At 47.2% G+C, this 19,050-nt stretch overlaps 2 protein-coding genes across 12 annotated transcripts in view; one reads left to right on the plus strand and one right to left on the minus strand.

The window, feature by feature from the left end:
- The first annotated feature begins 587 nt into the window (after positions 1 to 587).
- LOC114843309 (T-cell immunoreceptor with Ig and ITIM domains-like) lies at positions 588 to 4,557 on the plus strand. 6 transcript variants are annotated; one of them, XM_029129739.3, is made up of 7 exons: positions 588 to 1,219; positions 1,337 to 1,400; positions 1,483 to 1,803; positions 1,967 to 2,066; positions 2,349 to 2,380; positions 2,481 to 2,518; positions 2,595 to 4,557. In XM_029129739.3, exons 2-7 carry the CDS (start codon positions 1,349 to 1,351, stop codon positions 2,727 to 2,729), a joined length of 678 nt encoding a protein of 225 aa, XP_028985572.1. In that variant the 5' UTR covers positions 588 to 1,219; positions 1,337 to 1,348; the 3' UTR covers positions 2,730 to 4,557. The 6 variants fall into 6 exon arrangements, with proteins under 6 accessions (XP_028985572.1, XP_055359253.1, XP_055359254.1 ...); XM_055503278.1 differs by having other exon boundaries at positions 588 to 1,128; positions 1,480 to 1,803; XM_055503279.1 differs by having other exon boundaries at positions 588 to 1,128.
- Positions 4,558 to 5,460: 903 nt separating this feature from the next.
- grik5 (glutamate receptor, ionotropic, kainate 5) overlaps positions 5,461 to 19,050 on the minus strand; it is a 65,728-nt gene continuing 52,138 nt past the window's right edge. For 4 of the 6 annotated variants that reach the window (XM_029128314.3, XM_029128315.3, XM_029128313.3 and 1 more), the window contains 9 exons: positions 18,472 to 18,675; positions 17,426 to 17,539; positions 16,817 to 16,926; positions 16,459 to 16,632; positions 15,257 to 15,422; positions 14,020 to 14,245; positions 11,444 to 11,572; positions 10,281 to 10,447; positions 5,461 to 9,217 (listed from right to left, as the gene is read on the minus strand). In XM_029128314.3, the coding sequence (XP_028984147.1) occupies positions 8,618 to 9,217; positions 10,281 to 10,447; positions 11,444 to 11,572; positions 14,020 to 14,245; positions 15,257 to 15,422; positions 16,459 to 16,632; positions 16,817 to 16,926; positions 17,426 to 17,539; positions 18,472 to 18,675 (1,890 nt within the window). In that variant the 3' untranslated portion in view covers positions 5,461 to 8,617. Of the gene's footprint in view, positions 9,218 to 9,730; positions 9,768 to 10,280; positions 10,448 to 11,443; positions 11,573 to 14,019; positions 14,246 to 15,256; positions 15,423 to 16,458; positions 16,633 to 16,816; positions 16,927 to 17,425; positions 17,540 to 18,471; positions 18,676 to 19,050 lie in introns of all 6 variants that reach the window. The other 2 variants (XM_055503187.1, XM_029128317.3) reach the window with 2 other exon arrangements.

Genomic DNA, 19,050 nt, shown 5'->3' on the forward strand with positions numbered 1-19,050 from the left:
CCCGGCAGTGTTGTATTATTGTATTACAGTATATTAGCCCATCAATAATATAAAAGGAAAAATATTTACTGTCTGAAGTACGTACTTGAGTCAGTTCACTCCAGAGAGCCGTGTACTATATACAGTAATACACAAGTGTACACGCTGAAAACCGGCCCGTTGTACTAAACATTCACCGCTCGTTGCTCGTGTCTCCGGTGCGGAAACCTTCTGGCGTCCTGAGTCTGCGCTACGAGCTCAGAATGCACAGCGGTGCCCGTTGCCGTCTTTTTCCCCGTAGACCAGCAATTCGCATGCAGGCAACACGCCGAGCTCCGCATCCCTGACTTGATTACCCCGCTGGCCACGTGGGGCTGATCCGGCCAGGGGCTCTGATTGGTGGAGATAATTATCCTGACTCCGCTTCCTTCTGGAGGCCTGACACAGGTCACCGGTGTAAGTCCTCGGATTAATGCGCCGTCGTGCCGCTCGCCCCTTTGGTTCGTAAAACGCTGGCGTTTTCCTGCATCGCTGTCAAGTGAGCCGAGCTGCGCTGTTTGCACGTGGAGATACGATCTGAGCAACGAGCTGCTGCAGCTTCCGCCGTTAGTCTTCCTGCGAGCAGATAAGAATCGCAGATAATCGCGATGGCTGACTGCCTTGCTCACCAGAAGAACGATTCCCTGTTTAACTCTGCATGTTGTCCCATCAAAGACTGAGCTGCAGCATTAAGTGAGAATTGAATTGGGAGTTGCACAATAATGAATCCCCAGTTTCTAACGACGCTCTAAATCCACGATGAGTCAGCGTTGCTCTGACTGACCACTAAACTCTATTTGTTTAAAAAACTGAAAATTTTAAATTTTTAAATGCAAGTTTAATGTACAGTAAGTACGGCAGTCTCGGTTAAATGCGTTACCGCCGTTTGCCCACACGAGGGCGCTGTTCAGCGGTGGACGAATGAAGAGCAACGCCTGGTAACGCGTGTCCTGTCACAGTCATGCTTTTACTCCCGTCTCTGTTCAGGTCATTATTAATGAGACCACTGTGTGCGTTTCTGCCCGCTTCTAGTCCAGTCTCCTCCCAGTGACGTTCGGTAGCAGATAATGAAGCTGCTGATGATCAGTGTCTGACTTTGTTCCTCGTACAGTAAGTCAACTTTTACTGAAACTTCACAACTGCAGGGAATGTTTGCAGTGTTTTTTTTTGGGCTGGTGCAGAAACTGAAAAACAGTCTGCGGTAAGTTTACTGCTCTTTCTACTACTAGTACTACAGTTGTCACACTGTCATAAAATAGTAATATTTTATATAGTACACGTAAGATCATAAGGCATTTGTTATTTTATCCATCTGCAGCTATAAACTACCATGAAACATTGTGAATCTCTACTGACCCTGGTTTGCATCACATTACTTCCCGGTGAGATACTATGCCTCAAATTAATTATATTTCTGAAATGATACAGATGTTACTCACGTCCCGTCGTCTTGCTCCCCAGCAGCCTCAGAGGCCTCGCCTGTGACTGGACACGTTGGAGGTGATGTCATCCTGCCATGTGAGAAGGAGGATCCAAATATCAAAATCAGTCAAGTTCAGTGGGATCACATGAATCCAAAATCGAATCACAGCTACAGAATTTTAGTTTTTAATCCCAATCTTGGACTGAACATTTCTAAATCACCTCTGAGGGACAGGGTGGAGATCAGTGGATTTTCACTCAGGATTAAAAATGTCACAATGACGGATGAAGGCACCTACACCTGCAGAGTTACAGCCTATCCTACTGGTGTCTTTCACAGAACGATCAACCTCATTGTTCGAGGTAATTCTATAATTCTGTTGCACAAACTGTGGCCAAGCTGAAGTGGACAGTCTTCAGAGTCTTCAAGCCTCACACGAACACAAAGGGGAGCTTTTCTCTGCCTGTGTGTCGTTTACTCCGCGGTGCGTCAGCCTGAACTTCATCGCTCTCGTGTCGTCTTCAGCTCAGAGCTTCCAGCCGTCGTCAGCCGTGATCCACTCGACGGTCGCTGTGGTGCTGCTGGTAGCGGTCCTGGCAGCCATAGCTTACCTCACCTTCATCAGGTGGGTCAAACATGCGGTACATGTTAAAAGTAGGCAATGTACAGTATCAATACATAAATAACACGTTCTGCTTGTTTTTACAGTAAGTTGAGCAGGTACATTTTCCAGTCACTTGTAAACTGCTTATCTCTTTTATTATTATTCTCTTTTATTATTATACTCTTTTATTAATAGTCTCTTTTATTATTATACTCTTTTATTATTATTCTCTTTTATTATTATACTCTTTTATTAATAGTCTCTTTTATTATTTTACTCTTTTATTATTCTCTTTTTTTCCAGATGTGGTTCCTCAGTCAGACGTTGCGCCGCTAGTGAGTACACAATCAGTTTCCTCTTAGGTTTTCCCCAAACTATCGATTTTATCTGTATTGTTTCTTCAGTTCCCATCAATAAAGCTCATTTGTCTTTCAGATCCCAGGAGTGCGGCCGTGGACGCCCCCAGGCGCGAGGTGAGCAGCGTCTCCGCTTCCAAGCTCAAAAGGCCTCAGTTGCTGTAGCGCTCAGCTCATTTTAATGTTCTCACAGGACGTGGTTTACTCTCAAGTCAAGCTGAAAACTCCCAGAGGTTCCGCATCTCCATCCAGACACCAACACGCAGGCGCCGTGAGCCAGGACGTCACCTACGCAGGGCTCGTGTTTCAGCACCAGCGGCCCACGTAGCTGCAACAACACTGTGTTACACAGAAGGTCCATGGTCCGACCGCGGCTCTGTTAAGTGTCAGGTTCAAACCTGAGGGTTCTGCTGTCATGGACCTGCTTGAGAACAACAGCTCAGGGAGCCAGTTTCAGGGAACTGTTTAAGTCCAGTTGTGACCGGGTCTTTCGTACCCCATACGTTCCTGCGTTGGGCCCGTTTTGCAGCGTGTGGCTGGTCACTGCTGATGTCTGCCCTCTGTCCATACTGTAGTAACGATGCATATCATTACTGGTAGCTGCTAATAGTCACTGTCTGACAGCATTTTCTGGAAGCGATCGTGGGTGGTGTTGTCTTTTATTAGCTTTTTGTGTTTTTCCTTTAAATTCAGCTTGTTTAAAAGTTCACAGTGAACCTTAATGGTTGATGAAGAAATGTGGGAGTGGACAGAGGTCACCGAATGCTTTGTTTGTTAATAAAGTTCTGCATTTTTACATCAAATTCGTTGTATTTCAGAGAAAAGTTTTCTTGTTGCAGGAAAGTTAAACACTCATAACAACAACAAATCTTTACAGCACCAACTGTTTGCTTTTCCCTGTTTCTTGTGAACCATCGCATTGATACACCTTTTCCTCTGTTAATCCTGGTTGTGCAGTAAGTTCTTTCTGGCTCAGGGAGTTCTACGTTACGGTGCAACTAGTTCTTATTTTCACTATTTATTTTACTGATTAAACAAAACCTGAATTGTGATAAAATAAGCAACAGACATTTGCAACTCTGCAAATCTGAATCTGGTGTTGAAAACTGAGCGACAGCAGAATTTGAGCTTCCCCTATTTTATCAACCCAGACCAGCTTCACAGACAGGGGAACCTGTGCTACTTTTACTTACAGACCAACGTTTTTATAACCGTCATGTTCCTGTTCCTTTTTTTGTCTTCTTTTTTCAGTCCTCTGTTACCTCTGTGCAAATTCTGAGTTTCCTGTACATGCATTTACAATCAGTTGTTGTTTTATATTCTACTGTAAGTAAAAGTAAAGTTTACCGATTTGAAATTTATTTTTCTGAAAGTAAGGAATTCTCAAAGCATTCATTAAGCATCAGCTTGAGTTCATCGTTATTGGATTTGTGAGTTATTTAAAAAAGCATTCACCAACATCATACTGATCTGTTAGTTTTAAAGCCTGTTGTTGCCCATTATTACAACAGATTTTAACTGTATAAAAAGGTGTGAAGCCTAAACTAATAACGCTGCCTTGCTTTACGCAGACATGAGGATGACGCAGTGTCTGCAGGTGGTTTCTTTCCATTTTTTCTAAATATTGCATGCATTTCTAATTTATTTCACTTCCCACTATTACTGTTTTTTTTTTATATGAAACAGGTGTTTCTGTGAGACGACTATAAACTAGACGAGGAGACGTGAGAGGTGGGAGCTGCCTCCAGATTACTCTGTCACATTTTTGATTAGTTTTTTGTGTTGTGTTGTCACAGATCTATTTGTTTCAATGTGTCGTGAATAATAATAATAAATTAGTCTCCTCCTCTTCACAAATTGTTTCTATTAAATACGCTGAAAGAATTAATCATCAGTCTGCTGTCCTGAGCTGTATTTATTAATAGATCAGCTACTGATGAATATGCGTCATTGACGCTTCCTGTCGTGATAAACAGTCATGATAAACAGATAAACAGCAGACTGACTTCCCCTGTCTGGGCATATCATAGTAAAAACATACCTTTGCATGCATCAACAATAAAGTGACCATGCATTTGCTCTTTACATAGTCAATAGGTCCTAAAGGGAAACTCACGTGGGAAAGTGGAGAACGTTCACATCGATGGCAGCCGACCCACAATCAACCTTCAGAGGCAGAAACCTTAGGGAGCAGAGCAAAACATTCCTCAAAGCCTAATGTGGGTTTAATCAATTTACAGCTCCACCAAGGATGGAGGCATGACAAGATACAACCTGAGGATTAAATTAAAATCTAACGTTCAAATAGATGAACGTTAGATCTTATAACAGAAGTGACAGGAGACGACCCTTAATGCTCGTTTAAGGAAGACTTTACTGATTTTCAATGGGGGAAATCAGTAACACATAGTATTACTTACCCTGTTTTCTCTGGACAAAGACCATCAATGTTAAATGTTGTTGCACATTTTTTCTGATAAAATGTAAAATATTTACAACACATCTTTCTTTTTAGCGGTGAAGTATCGCTTTAAGTACGTCATGACAAGGTGTTTCTCACCCGGACCTGCCTGGTTCTCACAAATCTGGAAAATACACAGTACAGTACAGTACAGTTAGCAGCAAATGTTTTGGAATCTGCCCTCTGTATGCGAGTCTAAACCTCCAGTTTCTGCAACACATACGAGACACTGTTAACTCCAGCTGAGTCACGTGAAATAGAGTCACAGGGCTAAGTTCTCTTTACCACAAACCATAAAAGAGGAACAAAGACCCATTCCTAAATAAAAACATGGACGTTCAGATGCATTCGTTGAGCTCTGTTCAGTGATGAGGGAACCCCCCCCACACACACACACACACACACACTCCCCCCTCACTAAACCTTCATGTCACGCTGTGCTGAACTTGAATTTACCCGCGTCCGCCTGCTGAGGGCTGTGCTGCTCCTCCGAGGTGAGCCGCCGCTGGAAACTGTAGATGAACACGAGCCTCATTCACCTTCAGCAGTAAAAAGTATTTTAATCATTAAATGATCATGAACAGGGAAGACACCCGGGACTCTTTGAATATTTTTATTCCAAAACAAGTTTGTGTCTATAGGTTTGAACAACAGGGCGATCTCAACATCATGGCACCTTCATCCCCATCATCGCCTCCCGTCCCCCACCCACAAGCACTCCATTAAACCTCCTGCTCCTCAACAGGAATAATAACAACACTTGAATCATAATATTAATCGTCAGTTTTAACAATCCATTGAGCACTTGTATAGAAATATGAAAAAATATCAAAGAAAAGAACAGAAAAATAAACAAAAAGCTTTGTTTTGCTGAGTGACTGCGAGGCACCTCAGCTGATTAGTTTTGTGACCCTCCCTTCCGCTCCGTGTTCGTCCTCGTTTCCTCTCCACAGCAAAGCGCCGTGCAGCTAATGTGGTTCAACGCTGGAGCGAGTCTGTGCGCACAAGACAAAACAAACAGAACTGTGGGGTCCACAATCCTTAGACAACAGGGGAAGTCGGGAGTGAGGACGGTGTGTTTTTGTTTGGTAGCGATGACTGGGCTCCTGTTGTCCTGTCAGCGTTTGGTGGATGGAGATGCAGAGTGGAACCCGGGCCCGTTTCCTGCTGAAACTGGAGCAGAGCGATGACGAATCTGCGTTTAACGCGTGATGCTGCACCGCCTGCGTGTCGTAAGAGGCTGCAATGGAACAAAGCGGCGGGTCTGCGCGTTGGCTCACGCGGCTGAATATGGATGAGCCAGAAGCCTCCTCCGTCACAGCCGCAGGAGACCTGCAGCGGTGGAGCGACGGGGCCGATGGGACGCACACCGGGGTCAAACGGGTACGAACGCGCACTGATGTGGCCACAACAGCAGGAAATAGTGAGGTTTAGAAAAGTGAGAAGTCGCTGCTGAAATAAATTACATTCATAAGCTGCTGTCAGGAAATCAAGCCATGAAAGGAGCCGCAAATATGAAAGGACTGAACAAGATAAAGCGATTTCGCTAGCATCACACACTGAAAACATTTCATCAGCCGACTCCTGAATCTTGTATGTGATCATTTCCTTAAACACTCCAAACCAGAGAGTATTTTATGAATAGTGGAATCCGACTAAATACAGCACAGGCTGTGAATCGAACCACTCCCTGTTTCAGTAAGTGGTGATTCATGCTGCAGGAAATACAAGTACAGTACTTTAGCAACTGATTAGGAAACAAGTCCGATAAACCGTGAGTCACTGATGAGTCAAAGGAAAACACATCATCATCCTGGGACCGATACAGTACATGTACGCTGGGTATTAAAGATCAGAAACCAACAGAAAGTATTTCATTACAGTTGTTGTGTGAGGACAGTTCAACAGCTCTATCATACTGTACTTTAGTAAAAATATCTCCATATTACTTCTACTCCACCATTCAGACGTTTCTCAGTATTGCTGCTATTTTTGATCATAAACATTATTAATATGCAAACACCTCCAGTGATTCATAGCGTAGATAGGATGACAGGTGTCCGGCAGCTGATTCGATGACGGTGCTCCGTTTTTATTTATTCATTTTTTATGTAACAGCATGTTTGTGATCGGTCCAGTGGAAAGGTCACATCAGTGTTTGTAGCTCGGCTGCTTGTTTGTTGAGCGTCGTGGCTTTAGCAAACATTCCACCACGTCCAGATTAAGCTGCTGGACAGCGTTTCTGGCCGGCGCCACAGTGCTGCACGTTGGAGTTGAGTGAAATCAGGATGATCAGCGTGCAGCTACTTACTGGACAGATTAACTCATGGTTTTACTGACGACGAGACAAAACCGGAACGAGGGCCTTTGAGCGTTCGATTCGGCTCAATCGTCACATGAAGCGCGCGCGCTACAGGTAAACGCAGCCTCGCTCTGCTGTTCAGATCAGCGGCGTAATGATGTGAACAGATGTGAGAGGCGCCGCGTTCGCTACGCAGCCGGAATGGAAAATCACGTATCTGAGCCCGATCCATTCATCCGCGGGTCAGCCCCCCCCCCTGAACGAGTCCCCTGCCACCGCGGGGAGTAATTAAACGATCAAAAGCTTGAGACAGTATTGACAAGGCTGTGTTGAGTCTATCACTCTGGCAGGAGCCTCTGCTGCCGTTGGCCAAGTCTGCGTGTTTAGCAGGGAGACGCTAAGAAGCTGCAGCTACAGCTTCCTGGCACATTAACAAGCCCCTTAAAAGATGCCCAGAATTAACAGATCAGGACAGATCTAATAATGGAAGGAGTTCAGTTGAGGATTTCTCATTCAGATTCTGCCGCGTTCCTCCCCCTCCGTCCGTCTCTGTTCCTCTCTCTTCCCTCCCCGTCTCTTACACACTGTGTGAACAGAGGTGAAAAGGGAAATAAAAGCTCGGCAGGCGTTGCCCGGGATAACGAGGGACATTAATTCCACATTTCAAAGCCTCTCGCCCGCGCTCCCTCCTCGTTTCGCGGCCGTGTGATTATCCGACATTAGGAGGCGGCCGCTGTTGCTGTGCACATGCTTTTCCCCCACTGTGAGTAGTTACAGCCGCGTTTGCTGTACAGGAAGCACACAGCGTAAAGAAAGGCCGGCCGACAGCCTCCTCCTGCTACGGTTTGCATCATGTTCCCTTGAAACCACCGTCTAAAAGCAGCTGTGGGGCGCAGGGAGGGACACAAAACTCAACAAAGAGCCACGGTCAAGTTTCTTAATATGCTATAATCCACCATATTGTCACATGTAGTCTGTATTTAACTCGCACTTAGAACAATGGGAACAAAACAAAGACAGCAAAAAGAAAGAAACTACAGGAAATAATTCTCTGGAAGTCTTTTAGTTTTGTTTTTTTAGTGGCATACACATGTAGTATGTCCTTCAACAAGGCTCTTTTACTCGAGGGGCAGTTGGCTTCCAAGTGTCAGTGGAAGGAGTTCAGTCCCCTAAAAGCCAAAAGTAAAGTGAGAGGGGGGAGGAAAGAAAAGGGGAGCCATCATGTGCATTTCCACTCCCAGCTGATTACACAAGCCTGTGTCCGTGTCCAGGTCTGTGTCTGAGGCTCCGTGCTCAACTGGAGAGGAAAGCGCGTTTATTTCCAGTTCGCTCTCTCTTTGTGAACGTCGCCACAGCTTCCCGCCGTCCCTTTTTGCACTGATGGATTCCGCCTGTGGACAGAAGCGGCACAAACGTTCCCCGGCCTCCGTTCACCCGCGGCGCCCGGTCGCCTTCAGTCCTGGTCCCCCATCAGGTCCGAGTTGGTGCCGCTCTGTGGGGGTGGGATGGGTCTGGGGGCGTGGGGCGGGGGGCTGTGATGCAGCCGCCTCGGGCTGGCGCCCGCGCCGCCCTCGCTGTCCGTGTTGGACGAGGACGGCGGCGGGGGCGGCGGCAGCCGGGGCAGCGGCGCCGACGACGGCGGGATCCTGGTGGAGCCGGACCTCAGGCTCTGGATGCGCCGGCATTCCTGGCAGATCCTCACGTGGGCGCAGCTGCGTGCCGGCAGCATCACGGGGGTGGGGGCCGGCGGCGGCGGCGGGGCGGCGTTGGCCCCCAGCGGGTCGTCCAGGAGCCGCTGCGGCCCGGGGCCCAGCTCCGGGGGCCCCGCGCCCCCCGCGCCGCCCGTCAGGGGCCCCGCGCCGCTGTAGAGCTTGCCGTTGCTGAGGCGCATCTCCCTGACCAGGCGCAGGGGCCGCGGGGCCCCCAGGGCCACGCGGGCGGGGTGCCGCAGGGCCAGCGAGCCGCCCAGGGGCCGGCGGCGCCGCATGCGCGCGCTCTTCTTACAGGAGACGGCGTTTCGGAACTCTGTGATCATTTCCTGACAGACAGACACCTGGAGGAAGGACAGCGAGGAGAGAGGAAAGAAGGGAGGAAGGAAAGGTAGGAAGGGGGCCACGGACACAACGTAGGCAGGCGGCGGAACAAGACAGTGAGGCAGTACGTGAATAAAAAAAACACAAGAACGCAAAGTAAAGAGGTGGGAACACAGTGAGGCAGGGTAAAAAAAAGGCCCAGGAGAAGCAAGGCGACAAGGATGAAAGGAGAATGAGGAGGTGACAGGGAAGGATGAGGAGACGGACAGAGATGGGAGAATATGCAAGGAGTAGAGAAAGTTATTACAGTTCCAACACACACAACAGCTGAATGTTGCTTAGTTTATGGGCACTTCATCATGGCACTATGGACACACAGGCAGGCCTGCACATGTACGGAGCCACACACGGCACACACCCATAGATCTGCCAGGTCATTCCAACAGCAAGACCACTGCAAACAGAGCGCATCGGCGTCCAACCACAGACAAGCATTCTCATTCGACTCATAATAGAAAAGGTCGTGTGCTCACATAAACAGAAACAGTACTCGTTATCGGAGAACAGACACTGATGGGGCCGAATGAGAGCAGGCGCGCGTTTGAGTGACGGACACGGGGAGATGAGGTGGGAAGCGGTCCAAGGATGGGAACGAGGAGTACCAGCGAACATGTGAGGCATGTAAAAGAAGACACATCGGGACATTTAATGCCAGGGAAAAAAGATCACACTACTTCTTTATGCAAGCAAATATTGGCATTTCTCAATATTGCTTATTCGTACCGTCGGCATTAGCTCACGAACACTTACTTAAGAACAGCAGACACTAAAAAAACAGGCAGGACATGCGGGGTGAGGTCACGCCCTCTACTCTGCTGCTGCTCAGTGTTTAGGTGCTACAGCGCTTCACTTCCACATTCCCCCCATCCCACATGCACATACGTGAACCACACAGGGCCTAAGATGCGCAGACACACAGATGGAGTCAGAAGCTGAGAGGAATCTACGGGCACTCGCTCACGCACACACACACACAAACAACAACGTAATTAAAAGGGCTGGCGGGTTGCCATGGGAACCTACTGGGGTGTGTCTGTGGGGTCGGCGAGGGCAGGTATGGGGGCATACCTCATCTGTCTCTGCCGAGCGGCGCGTCGACCACACGAACTCCATGATGGCCACGAACACGGCGATGATGAGGCCGCAGATCAGCACCACGAAGATGCCACCGATGTTCTCCATGCCCAGACCTGGGAGCGGGTCACAGGTGGCAGATGTCAACACACAGCGAGGCCTCGTGCCGCGTTCGAGGAATAAATTATGAGTTTGGAAAACGGGCCGACTGCCGTCTTGCCAAGAGTGAGACGAGAGCGTCATCTCACTCATCACCCGTTTAACCTTGCGAGGGTCGCGGGGATGCTGGAGCTCTTCCCAGCTGTCATTTGGGCGAGAGCGGAGAACGGATCGCCGTCGTTATCGGAACAGGACGGGACAGCTGGTTAACAGCGCGCCCGGCTCTCGTGAACTGTAACAAGCAGCGCTTTACAGTTCAGGAATCGCAGCATCCGTGCTACGTCATCGAACCTCAGGCCTAAATGCTGTGGATGTTACTGCAGTATGGAAAGTGTAGTAGTAGTTTTGGGGCTAGAGCAAAATTTGAAACTATAACATTTACCGCAGCTTCAGTTGTTGTAATTTTATTCTTAACAAAAGACGGCCACAGTAATAAATTACAAAAAGGAAAATATTCTCAATAATAAGGACACGTAACCTTGAGAAATAGTGTTAAGTTACTGAAAGAAAAAAAAACAGTAGAGCCTTTTCAATTAGAATCATATAAAGGGCTCCATTTACAACGGCTGCATGAAAACCTGCATCATCGTGATCCACACGAGGCTCGACGACGCAATAAAGTTTAATTTGCTGCCATGTAAATGAGGCTTTAGACCTGACTGTCATCTCACCGGAGTCACGAGGCATTCTCCTTGTCTTCGTGATTTAAACTCAGATTTGGAACCCTCACATATGCACATTTAACACAGGCAAAACAGACACACCGGCTCTAATAAAACATCCATTACAAACCACGGGAGACAAACAAAAGGCATTTGGGAAATTAGATTGCGTGCAGCGCCCTTCACGGGAACATTAGGTTGGGCATTAGCTATTAGCCGGACGGTGGAAGAGTGAGGAGACTACAGGGGACGGAGAGAAGCCGAGGCCGGAGGCGGCTCAGAGCGACTGACCTTTGGCACGGTGGTCCTCCTCTTTGGGACACTGCCCTCCTTCCCACCACCTCCTCTTCAGTATCTCCAGCCGGTTATTCTCCTGCAGCTGGAGGATGGCCAGCGTTATCTCGTCTCGAAACGGAGATCCTGGCGAAGGACGGGAAAGCGGGATAAGAGCGGGCGGCGCCCAACAGAAAAGGTGCAGTGACGAGCGCCCAAACCGGAAAGAGGATTATATCAGAAACAACACAAAATGAGGAAAGTGTAACTGGGAGAAAAAAAAAAAGAAAAAGAGGAGGAATCAGAGAAGGAAGCGCCGCCGTAGCCTGGAGATGTCTATGAATGGTCTCATTTTGAGAATAAAGAGAGGATTAGCGGGAGATAAAGAGCGAGATTACATCCAGACGAAGCCAGCGGTGCAGCTGCTGGTCAGACGCAAACAGAGCACGTTATGAAGCAGATAAAGCCGGGGAGGAAGAAAAGCCTTAAAGGACCCGTTCTCTGCGTTATCGGACCGCGTGCCGTCAGCGACCTCTGTCCCTAAACGCTGCTGACATTGTGTTGTGGAAATCATAGAAACCAACACAATTACCTGTTTGAGTTTCCCAAAAGCAGCTGCCGCTGCTGCGCTCCCTGTGTAAATCACATCTGTTCTGGCGCTTATGCTCTGGGAGGAGCTGATGGTCCCTCACCACAATAAACCATTTCAAAATAATACTTTTCTTTATTGCAGCACTGACCATGAACCTGTAGCTTCATAAGCGTCTCCTGCCCCCGGAGTGAACTTCAGCTCCTACACTGTGTTTCTGACGCGCTCTATGTGAATTGTAGCCATGTGTTTTGTTCTCTGGGCAATTATTGTGATAAAATCATGCTTTTCAACACTGTAAAAGGAAAAGTATCAAATTATGGCTTTAAGCTGAGCTCGGTCTCCCCTCTTCCTTTAGAATATACGGCGTCTTAGCTCCAGCCCTCCTCGCGCTGTACAGTAGCTCCGTTTCATCTCGCTCCACACCTTTCATCAGTCACATCACACTTTGTGTCCTTTTCATTCCTTTTCATGAGAACAGATCCCTGTGATTCAGTGACGCCACGTCTACGCGCTAAGAGAGGCTTCAGAGGAGCCGGACGTGTGTGGAAAAGCAATTAACTGCTTGTTCATTAATTCCACTTGAAAAATGTACTAATCCCCGAGATAAAAAATAAATCAGCCACGTACAGACACTTTCTGATCTAATCGCTCACAAATCAGTACAACTACATGTGTCTTTTTGGCATAATTGATCTCATGCAGGTGTTTCTGCCGCTCCCACTGAGAGTTAATGAGCTTTCATTCATTGTGCTGATGAGCTTTTTGAGTTTTACATCCAGGATTCCTGCTCATGACTGATGTCGAAACACCTCGACCCTCTGCTGGAACGGCCGCTCACAGTTTGCCAGAGCCTCAGCCAACATTTATGTAGACTGCAACCGTTCACCAGTACCCACTCTGTTCCTCAAAAGGGTCACTGGAGATGGAGGTGACCTACTCCACTCTCCACTGGAGACGGCTCTCAGACTAATAATCGTGTCCTTGACTATTTTACAGTCTCAACACTCCAGCTCCACTAAAATAAATCAACCCAGAGTTTAAGAATTAGAGGTAACGTTTTTACTTTCAGGCACTAAATATGCAACGTGTTGATGTCATTTTGTGTTTTCAGACGTAATAAATCTGTGGAATGCCTTCAAATAACCGATATTGCACTTGAACTGTTCTCATCTTAACTTTCATATCAAAACATTTACTTCAGATTTGCTCATTCTTTTTGTTCCCTGCAGTTGCGGTTCATGTCTTATAATTTGCACTCCGTCTTGTGAATCTCATTGTTTTCCCATTTTAAAATAACATAATCACATTCCACTTGTGAACAAGCTGCGCTGCACTTCATCTTCTTGGGTCTTGTGTGTTTAATGAATGAAGAAGCTAAAACGTGTGTCAGAACCTACACGCAACTGCTGATTTACATTAAAGTTCAAAAACACCGACAGCTGCGAGCGGCTGCTCCTACACGACGCGAGCGGATATTTCTAACCATTAATTAAAGCAGCGGCTATTGTTCTGCTGATGTTTTTTTACAAGCTGTGGCACAACAACTATAAAATCATGCAGCAGTAATCTTCGGGGGCTGGTTGCTAAGCTACTTATTGATCTGATAAGTGCAATAAAGACGTGACAGCTATATCTGACAGCCATATTTTTGTGTGACCTTCTGTGACCTTTTAATTCTAGGGGCTACGTGCAGCCTTAAATCCAAAGACTCGACGCAAGCTCAAAATCAATACTAAACCTTTCAGACTCTTAAAATCATGCAACTTTAAAACTACATGTTGAGTTAATATATTTATACAACCCACAATTATGATGCTTACATTTACTACTACTTCTAATCTACTTACATACGTCTACTTACATTTAAGTAAATGTGTCGCTGTTATTTCTCCACTCAGACATATTTCCTCCCAGAATGCTACAGTATTTAAATATCAGGAGCGAAACTTAAAGGTGACCAGGTTTGTTTGTGCTTTGAGAAGCAAAGGTGCGGTGTTATTACCCAGTGGCATGCCGATGCCGTAGCCTTTGGTGTCCAGCAGGCCTCCTATCTGTGTGAGGTTACAGTTGAGGCCGCGGTGGTACTCATTCATGGTGCTCTCCATCAGGAAAGCGTATTTGGAGTTGACTACGCGCGCGATGCCCTCCTCTGTGCTTTTCACGAACACGCTGGGCTGCTTAGAGTTCATGTAGTTCCACATGCGCTGGTAGGTCTGGTACCGAGAATTCTGCAGAGGAAAGACAAAACAAGAATGGGAGCCCGGCAACGGGTGCAGAGTTGTGTTCGAGCTGCACTATCATCCGTCTTTGAAGCAGAAATCAAATAGAGCGTGATATAAATGAAAGAAAGAGTGAGAGAGACAGAGATGCATAGTAGATAAACAGGGGAGGTAAGCAGACGTAGAACAGAAAATCCAGTGTAAAACATCAATAGCAAACGCGGGCTGAACACAGAGGAGAGGAGGGAGAGAAGCAAAGGTGAATCGAGGCTACAGATTACTCGCTCGTGGCGTAGCTGATGCATCATCTTTCAAACAGATGGAGGTAGATCAGCACACAGGAGGTGGTTCAGCACTTATCACAATATGGCAAGCTCCTAAACAGGATTAAGTCTTTAAAGTCTACAATTACATGTCTTATCTCCGCGTATTGTGTATGAAAAGAAAGGGAAAGAGTTCAGAGTCTGGCGCCTGTGTGGAATAACGTGGGCGCGTATTGTTGGTACGCGAGGGATCAGGCGCTGAATGGGGTAATGTACTGTAGCCAGTGCTGGAACCAGCGTACAGTACGTAGGCAAACAGAATGCACCACGACCTCTATACGGACAAACGCATGCACACAAGGTCCCTGCACACACACAAACACATATATCGTACCTACACACACTCCCACGAGCAAACACACAAAGGCAAAATACACACGCTAACGAAAACAGATGCCAACGCAGATGCTGTAAGAGCCCTCGTAAGCAACCACAGGCAGTCAGCCACTTAGCAGGAACACAAACAGCCATAAAGGCAGCAGAGGAACTCAGATATATAGCAGGCGGCACGAGGGCTGCCATTCACTCCAGGCGCCGCCATAAAGACGGAGACGCGGCGCTAAATCACACCGGAGCCAGAACTTTATGAAAAATGAATGCGATCAAGGCAATTCAGGAAGTTGTCACATCCCAAGGTTAATCCAACTGCAATAAAAAGACGACAGATGAACGTATTGACACCATCCTGCCCCCCTACCATGAAGAAGGTCATGGTGCTGCCGCCATGGATGGTGCCGTACTCAATGTTGGTCTGGTCGGCCAGGTCGTCCGGAGACTCGATGGGGGCCTCCATCCTCTGCACCGTCAGGAAGGCGGCCAGGTTGGCGGTGTAGGAGGAGATGATGATCAGGGTGAACGCCCACCTGCGACAAACCACGGGGGCTCCTTTATTGCGGACGTCAAAAAAAGTCTTCACCATCCTAGACTTTTATATTTTATCCACCACATAATACTGTACCATCAATGATGCATTTTTTCAGTGTCTTCAAACATTTACTTTGCAGCATACAGTAGACTGAACCAGGGTTCCTCCAGTACAACAGATGGCGAGGCCCCCACAGAGACCTGATCTCAGCATCACGGACGATACTTGGACCGAGTTACAAAATGTTGTTCCGTTTTCCTTTTGTTGTGTTTACTGCACTTTGTACGAAGTCCACCATCCTGATGAAAAAGACTTTTGTGCTTGTAGATAAAATAGTTATGTTGTTCTCCATCTCTACCAGATAGAGCTGCTTGTCGTGTGCACCCACGACCTTGGACTCTCCTGACCTTGGTCGAAGTTTCCCAGGACATCACGTTCCCACTGTGTTTAATAATAAACCATATCTTGCTCAACTCAGTGTAATTTGTTCTTCCTGTCTTCATCCACCTTTTATCTTCCTACCTCTTAGCGATTATTACTTCTATGTCAGCACGTCTGTTTCACGGTCACTGTGTTGCCACAGGAATATCATCAGGCTGGTATTTCTGTGAGCTTAGCACAAAACACTGGCGCATGAAGAAGAGCTACACGAGATAACTGTGCCTAATATACAGGGTCACTATTATTATTGTTGTTGTCTCTGGCTGTAACATAAAAGTCTGCGTCAAAATTTTTAATTGCACAAAACGACACACAGCGAAACATTTCTCAACAGCAAAACTAATCCTTAGAACCTCTGAATGAAATGTCTGTAACCTTCAAATATTTTATTGTCACGTATCATTTGTTTTCATTTGATTCACAGTGGAGGCTTCACTATTATACTGTTGCATATGGTATTATGACAGTTTCATCGTAAGTTGAACACAAATTTTAATTTTAACAAGTTGCTTGTCAACCTGCGCTGTTTTGCGTAACTAATAGCAAACATTCTACCGATGGATTGATCCGAGGGCTTTTATTCAGAAACCTACCAGACCCCACTAACGCATCGGGTGGACAGAGCTCGGGGCATTATCTCCGACCCCTGCTGCATGAAGCCTCCCACAGGAAACCAAAGGCTGTTCCCCAGGGTGTACTGGTTCTCCAGCATGTCCCTGCGCTCCCGGAGACAAGGGTGAGGGTTGTACCACTCGTAGGGGCTCAGCCTGGTGAGGAAGCACAGGTGCAGTGAAACAAACAAACGTATAAATCTAAGTTTAATCTTGCATATACCGTATAAAGTTCTGTGTCTGATTATTAACTCTTTGATGGCTTTTGATTTAATTTGCTAAATGGGGGCTTTTTGTTGCCAGCCCTTTCCTGGTACACTGGCTGATGTAATGCACTGACCTTGCAGCCAGGAAGAGCACGCAGCTGACAGCCAGGTAGGCGAGCAGCATGAAGAGCCAGACGGCAGGGGAGAAGGGATCCAGGAAGGAGAAGTAGCCCGGCTTCCGACCCTGGTCCGAACAGACCAGACAGACAGACAAACAGGAAGGTGTCATGGCCCATTCTGCACCACAGGAGGGCAGTGGCTCTCACTGAACTCTGATTGTAAGTCTGCAGTGCTAATGCTACAATCCATAAACGTTTTACCATTTCACAATGGCTGCTGCTGAAGAATTCTTGGCTTTCCCCCAAAACCTCATTAGCAATGTAAAGCTGCCACTGCTTCCCAGTTACACAGCACTGACTTATTGAACAGTTTAAATTACGCCTATAAATTTCAGCGCAGACACAGTAGGTGCAGCACACGATCCCCAGCTGCTGCAGATGAGATCAACTATTATGCAATAAGCGCTTTGATTCCCTAAGTGCCGTCTTACGAGTGTAGGGCATTGTCTTCAGTTTCACACAGTCATCTTGAAGCAGTGCAAACAAAAAGGATTGAAATCCAAAACAAGAGCTGCAGTTATTATCAGCCAGTGTGCACCTTACAGCCCTAAACAGCGTCCTCACCAGCTGAACTCTGTACAAGATGCTGATCCCCAGGGTCATGAAGGGCTTGGAGAAGTCAATAACCTTCTCTCTCTCTGATGTAATGGTGAAGCCTGCCACAGCCAGATCTGCCTTCTGCAAGATTGACAATAGACCGACAGAGAATAGCGAGACAGGGAGAAAGATAGAGGTAGGAGAGGAGGATACGCACAAAAAAACAATGAGCAGTCAGGTACGTGTGCAAAAATACGAAGGCGCCCGATGACGCACCGGGCTTAGGAGAGCTCCGTTTTTATGAAATGCTTTTCGACAATTTAAAAGTTCTATCATTCCTTCGAAAATGCATGTGGAACGGAGGTGCACTCTGTCTCTCCCCCTCTGACACGCACCCATTATCCACGTCCAAATGAGGCTAATTGCAAGTAGGCACTGGGTGGCTGGTCTTTCCACCTGTATAAAACCCCGCAGGTCTCTGGTCGCTCTGCTTCCCCTCCATCTCTTCCATTAAAAGCTAATTGATGAACATGGGCCACTAATTAGAGCTGAGTGATCAGGCAGTGGGGAGGGCAGCGAGGGAGAGGAAGTGTGCAGAGCTGGGGGAGCACCAATGCAGCGGGCCCCACTCAGGGACCACAGTCTGGTAATTGAAGTATACCGCATGGTAATTAAGCAGAGAGGGAGTCTCATTAGCCTGTTTCAACCAGAGTGACAGTCAGAGGCACACTAGGCTTGGACAAGGGGAAGGAGGATGGAGGCGGGCCGGCACCAGGGCGGTTTATTGTGTGAAAAGATGCCACAGACAATTTTAGGCAATGCTGCCACTGTCTTTTGGGGAATTCTCAAGTCAGCTTTTGTCCTAGATAAGAGACTTACTCCCCACTGAGGGCAATTTGAGACATGGGAAGTAACAGAAGATATGTTTTGAGGGTACAGTGTGAGTGTGCATGTGTGTGTGTGTCTGTCGAGATTCTGTTTGTAGAGTCACTGGCTGGAAGACTTGAGCATCTTTATTTATGTATGTATCTGCCCGGCGCTGCGAGCAGGGGAGGCCGACTGCTGCCACTCACCCTGTTGATTAGCTCTCCAACCATGCCGGTCCAGGAGCCGTTGGGCTCCGGAGCCCCGTACAGCCCGTCGTCCACCAGCTTGATCTTGAAGGAGAATTTCAGGATGTCTGCCAGCTCCCTCAGCATGTCCACACAGAAGCCCTCGTACTGGTCGTTGCCCTGGAAGTCCTGGTAGTTGTCTTTGCGCATCACATACGGGTTTTCCTGAGCGTGGGAGACACAGGAGCAGGTCCGGGCTGAAGGGACGAGCGGCTCTTTGTTCAACGGAGCTCCGTCTCTTACGAACATTAACGGTTTTCTCAATAATAGATTAAATGGTTTGGAAATAGTTAAGTGAATATGCTTATTTGCTTTCTGGCCAAGTTAGATGTAAAGATCAATACCGCTGTAGCGCTGTTCATTAAATATGAAGCTACAATAGGTTGACCGGCTGCAGCTTCATATTTACCTTATGGATGCAAGACGTATTGATCTTTTAATTTAACTCGTGCCAGCAAAGCACATTAAATAAGCGTATTTCCCAAAATATCAAACTATTTACCGCATGTTCCCAAGAGACTCAAACATAATGGAAGCCAA

Source organism: Betta splendens, chromosome 16 (assembly GCF_900634795.4).
Source record: "Betta splendens chromosome 16, fBetSpl5.4, whole genome shotgun sequence".
NCBI classification, from domain to species: domain Eukaryota; kingdom Metazoa; phylum Chordata; class Actinopteri; order Anabantiformes; family Osphronemidae; genus Betta; species Betta splendens.

Excerpts from the sequence above, each read along its gene's own strand:
- LOC114843309 (XM_055503278.1), top strand. The coding sequence starts at position 1,349 with ATGAAACATTGTGAATCTCTACTGACCCTGGTTTGCATCACATTACTT. Across the intron at positions 1,804-1,966 it reads GATCAACCTCATTGTTCGAG|CTCAGAGCTTCCAGCCGTCG; the intron begins GTAATTCTATAA and ends TGTCGTCTTCAG. Across the intron at positions 2,067-2,348 it reads GCTTACCTCACCTTCATCAG|ATGTGGTTCCTCAGTCAGAC; the intron begins GTGGGTCAAACA and ends CTTTTTTTCCAG.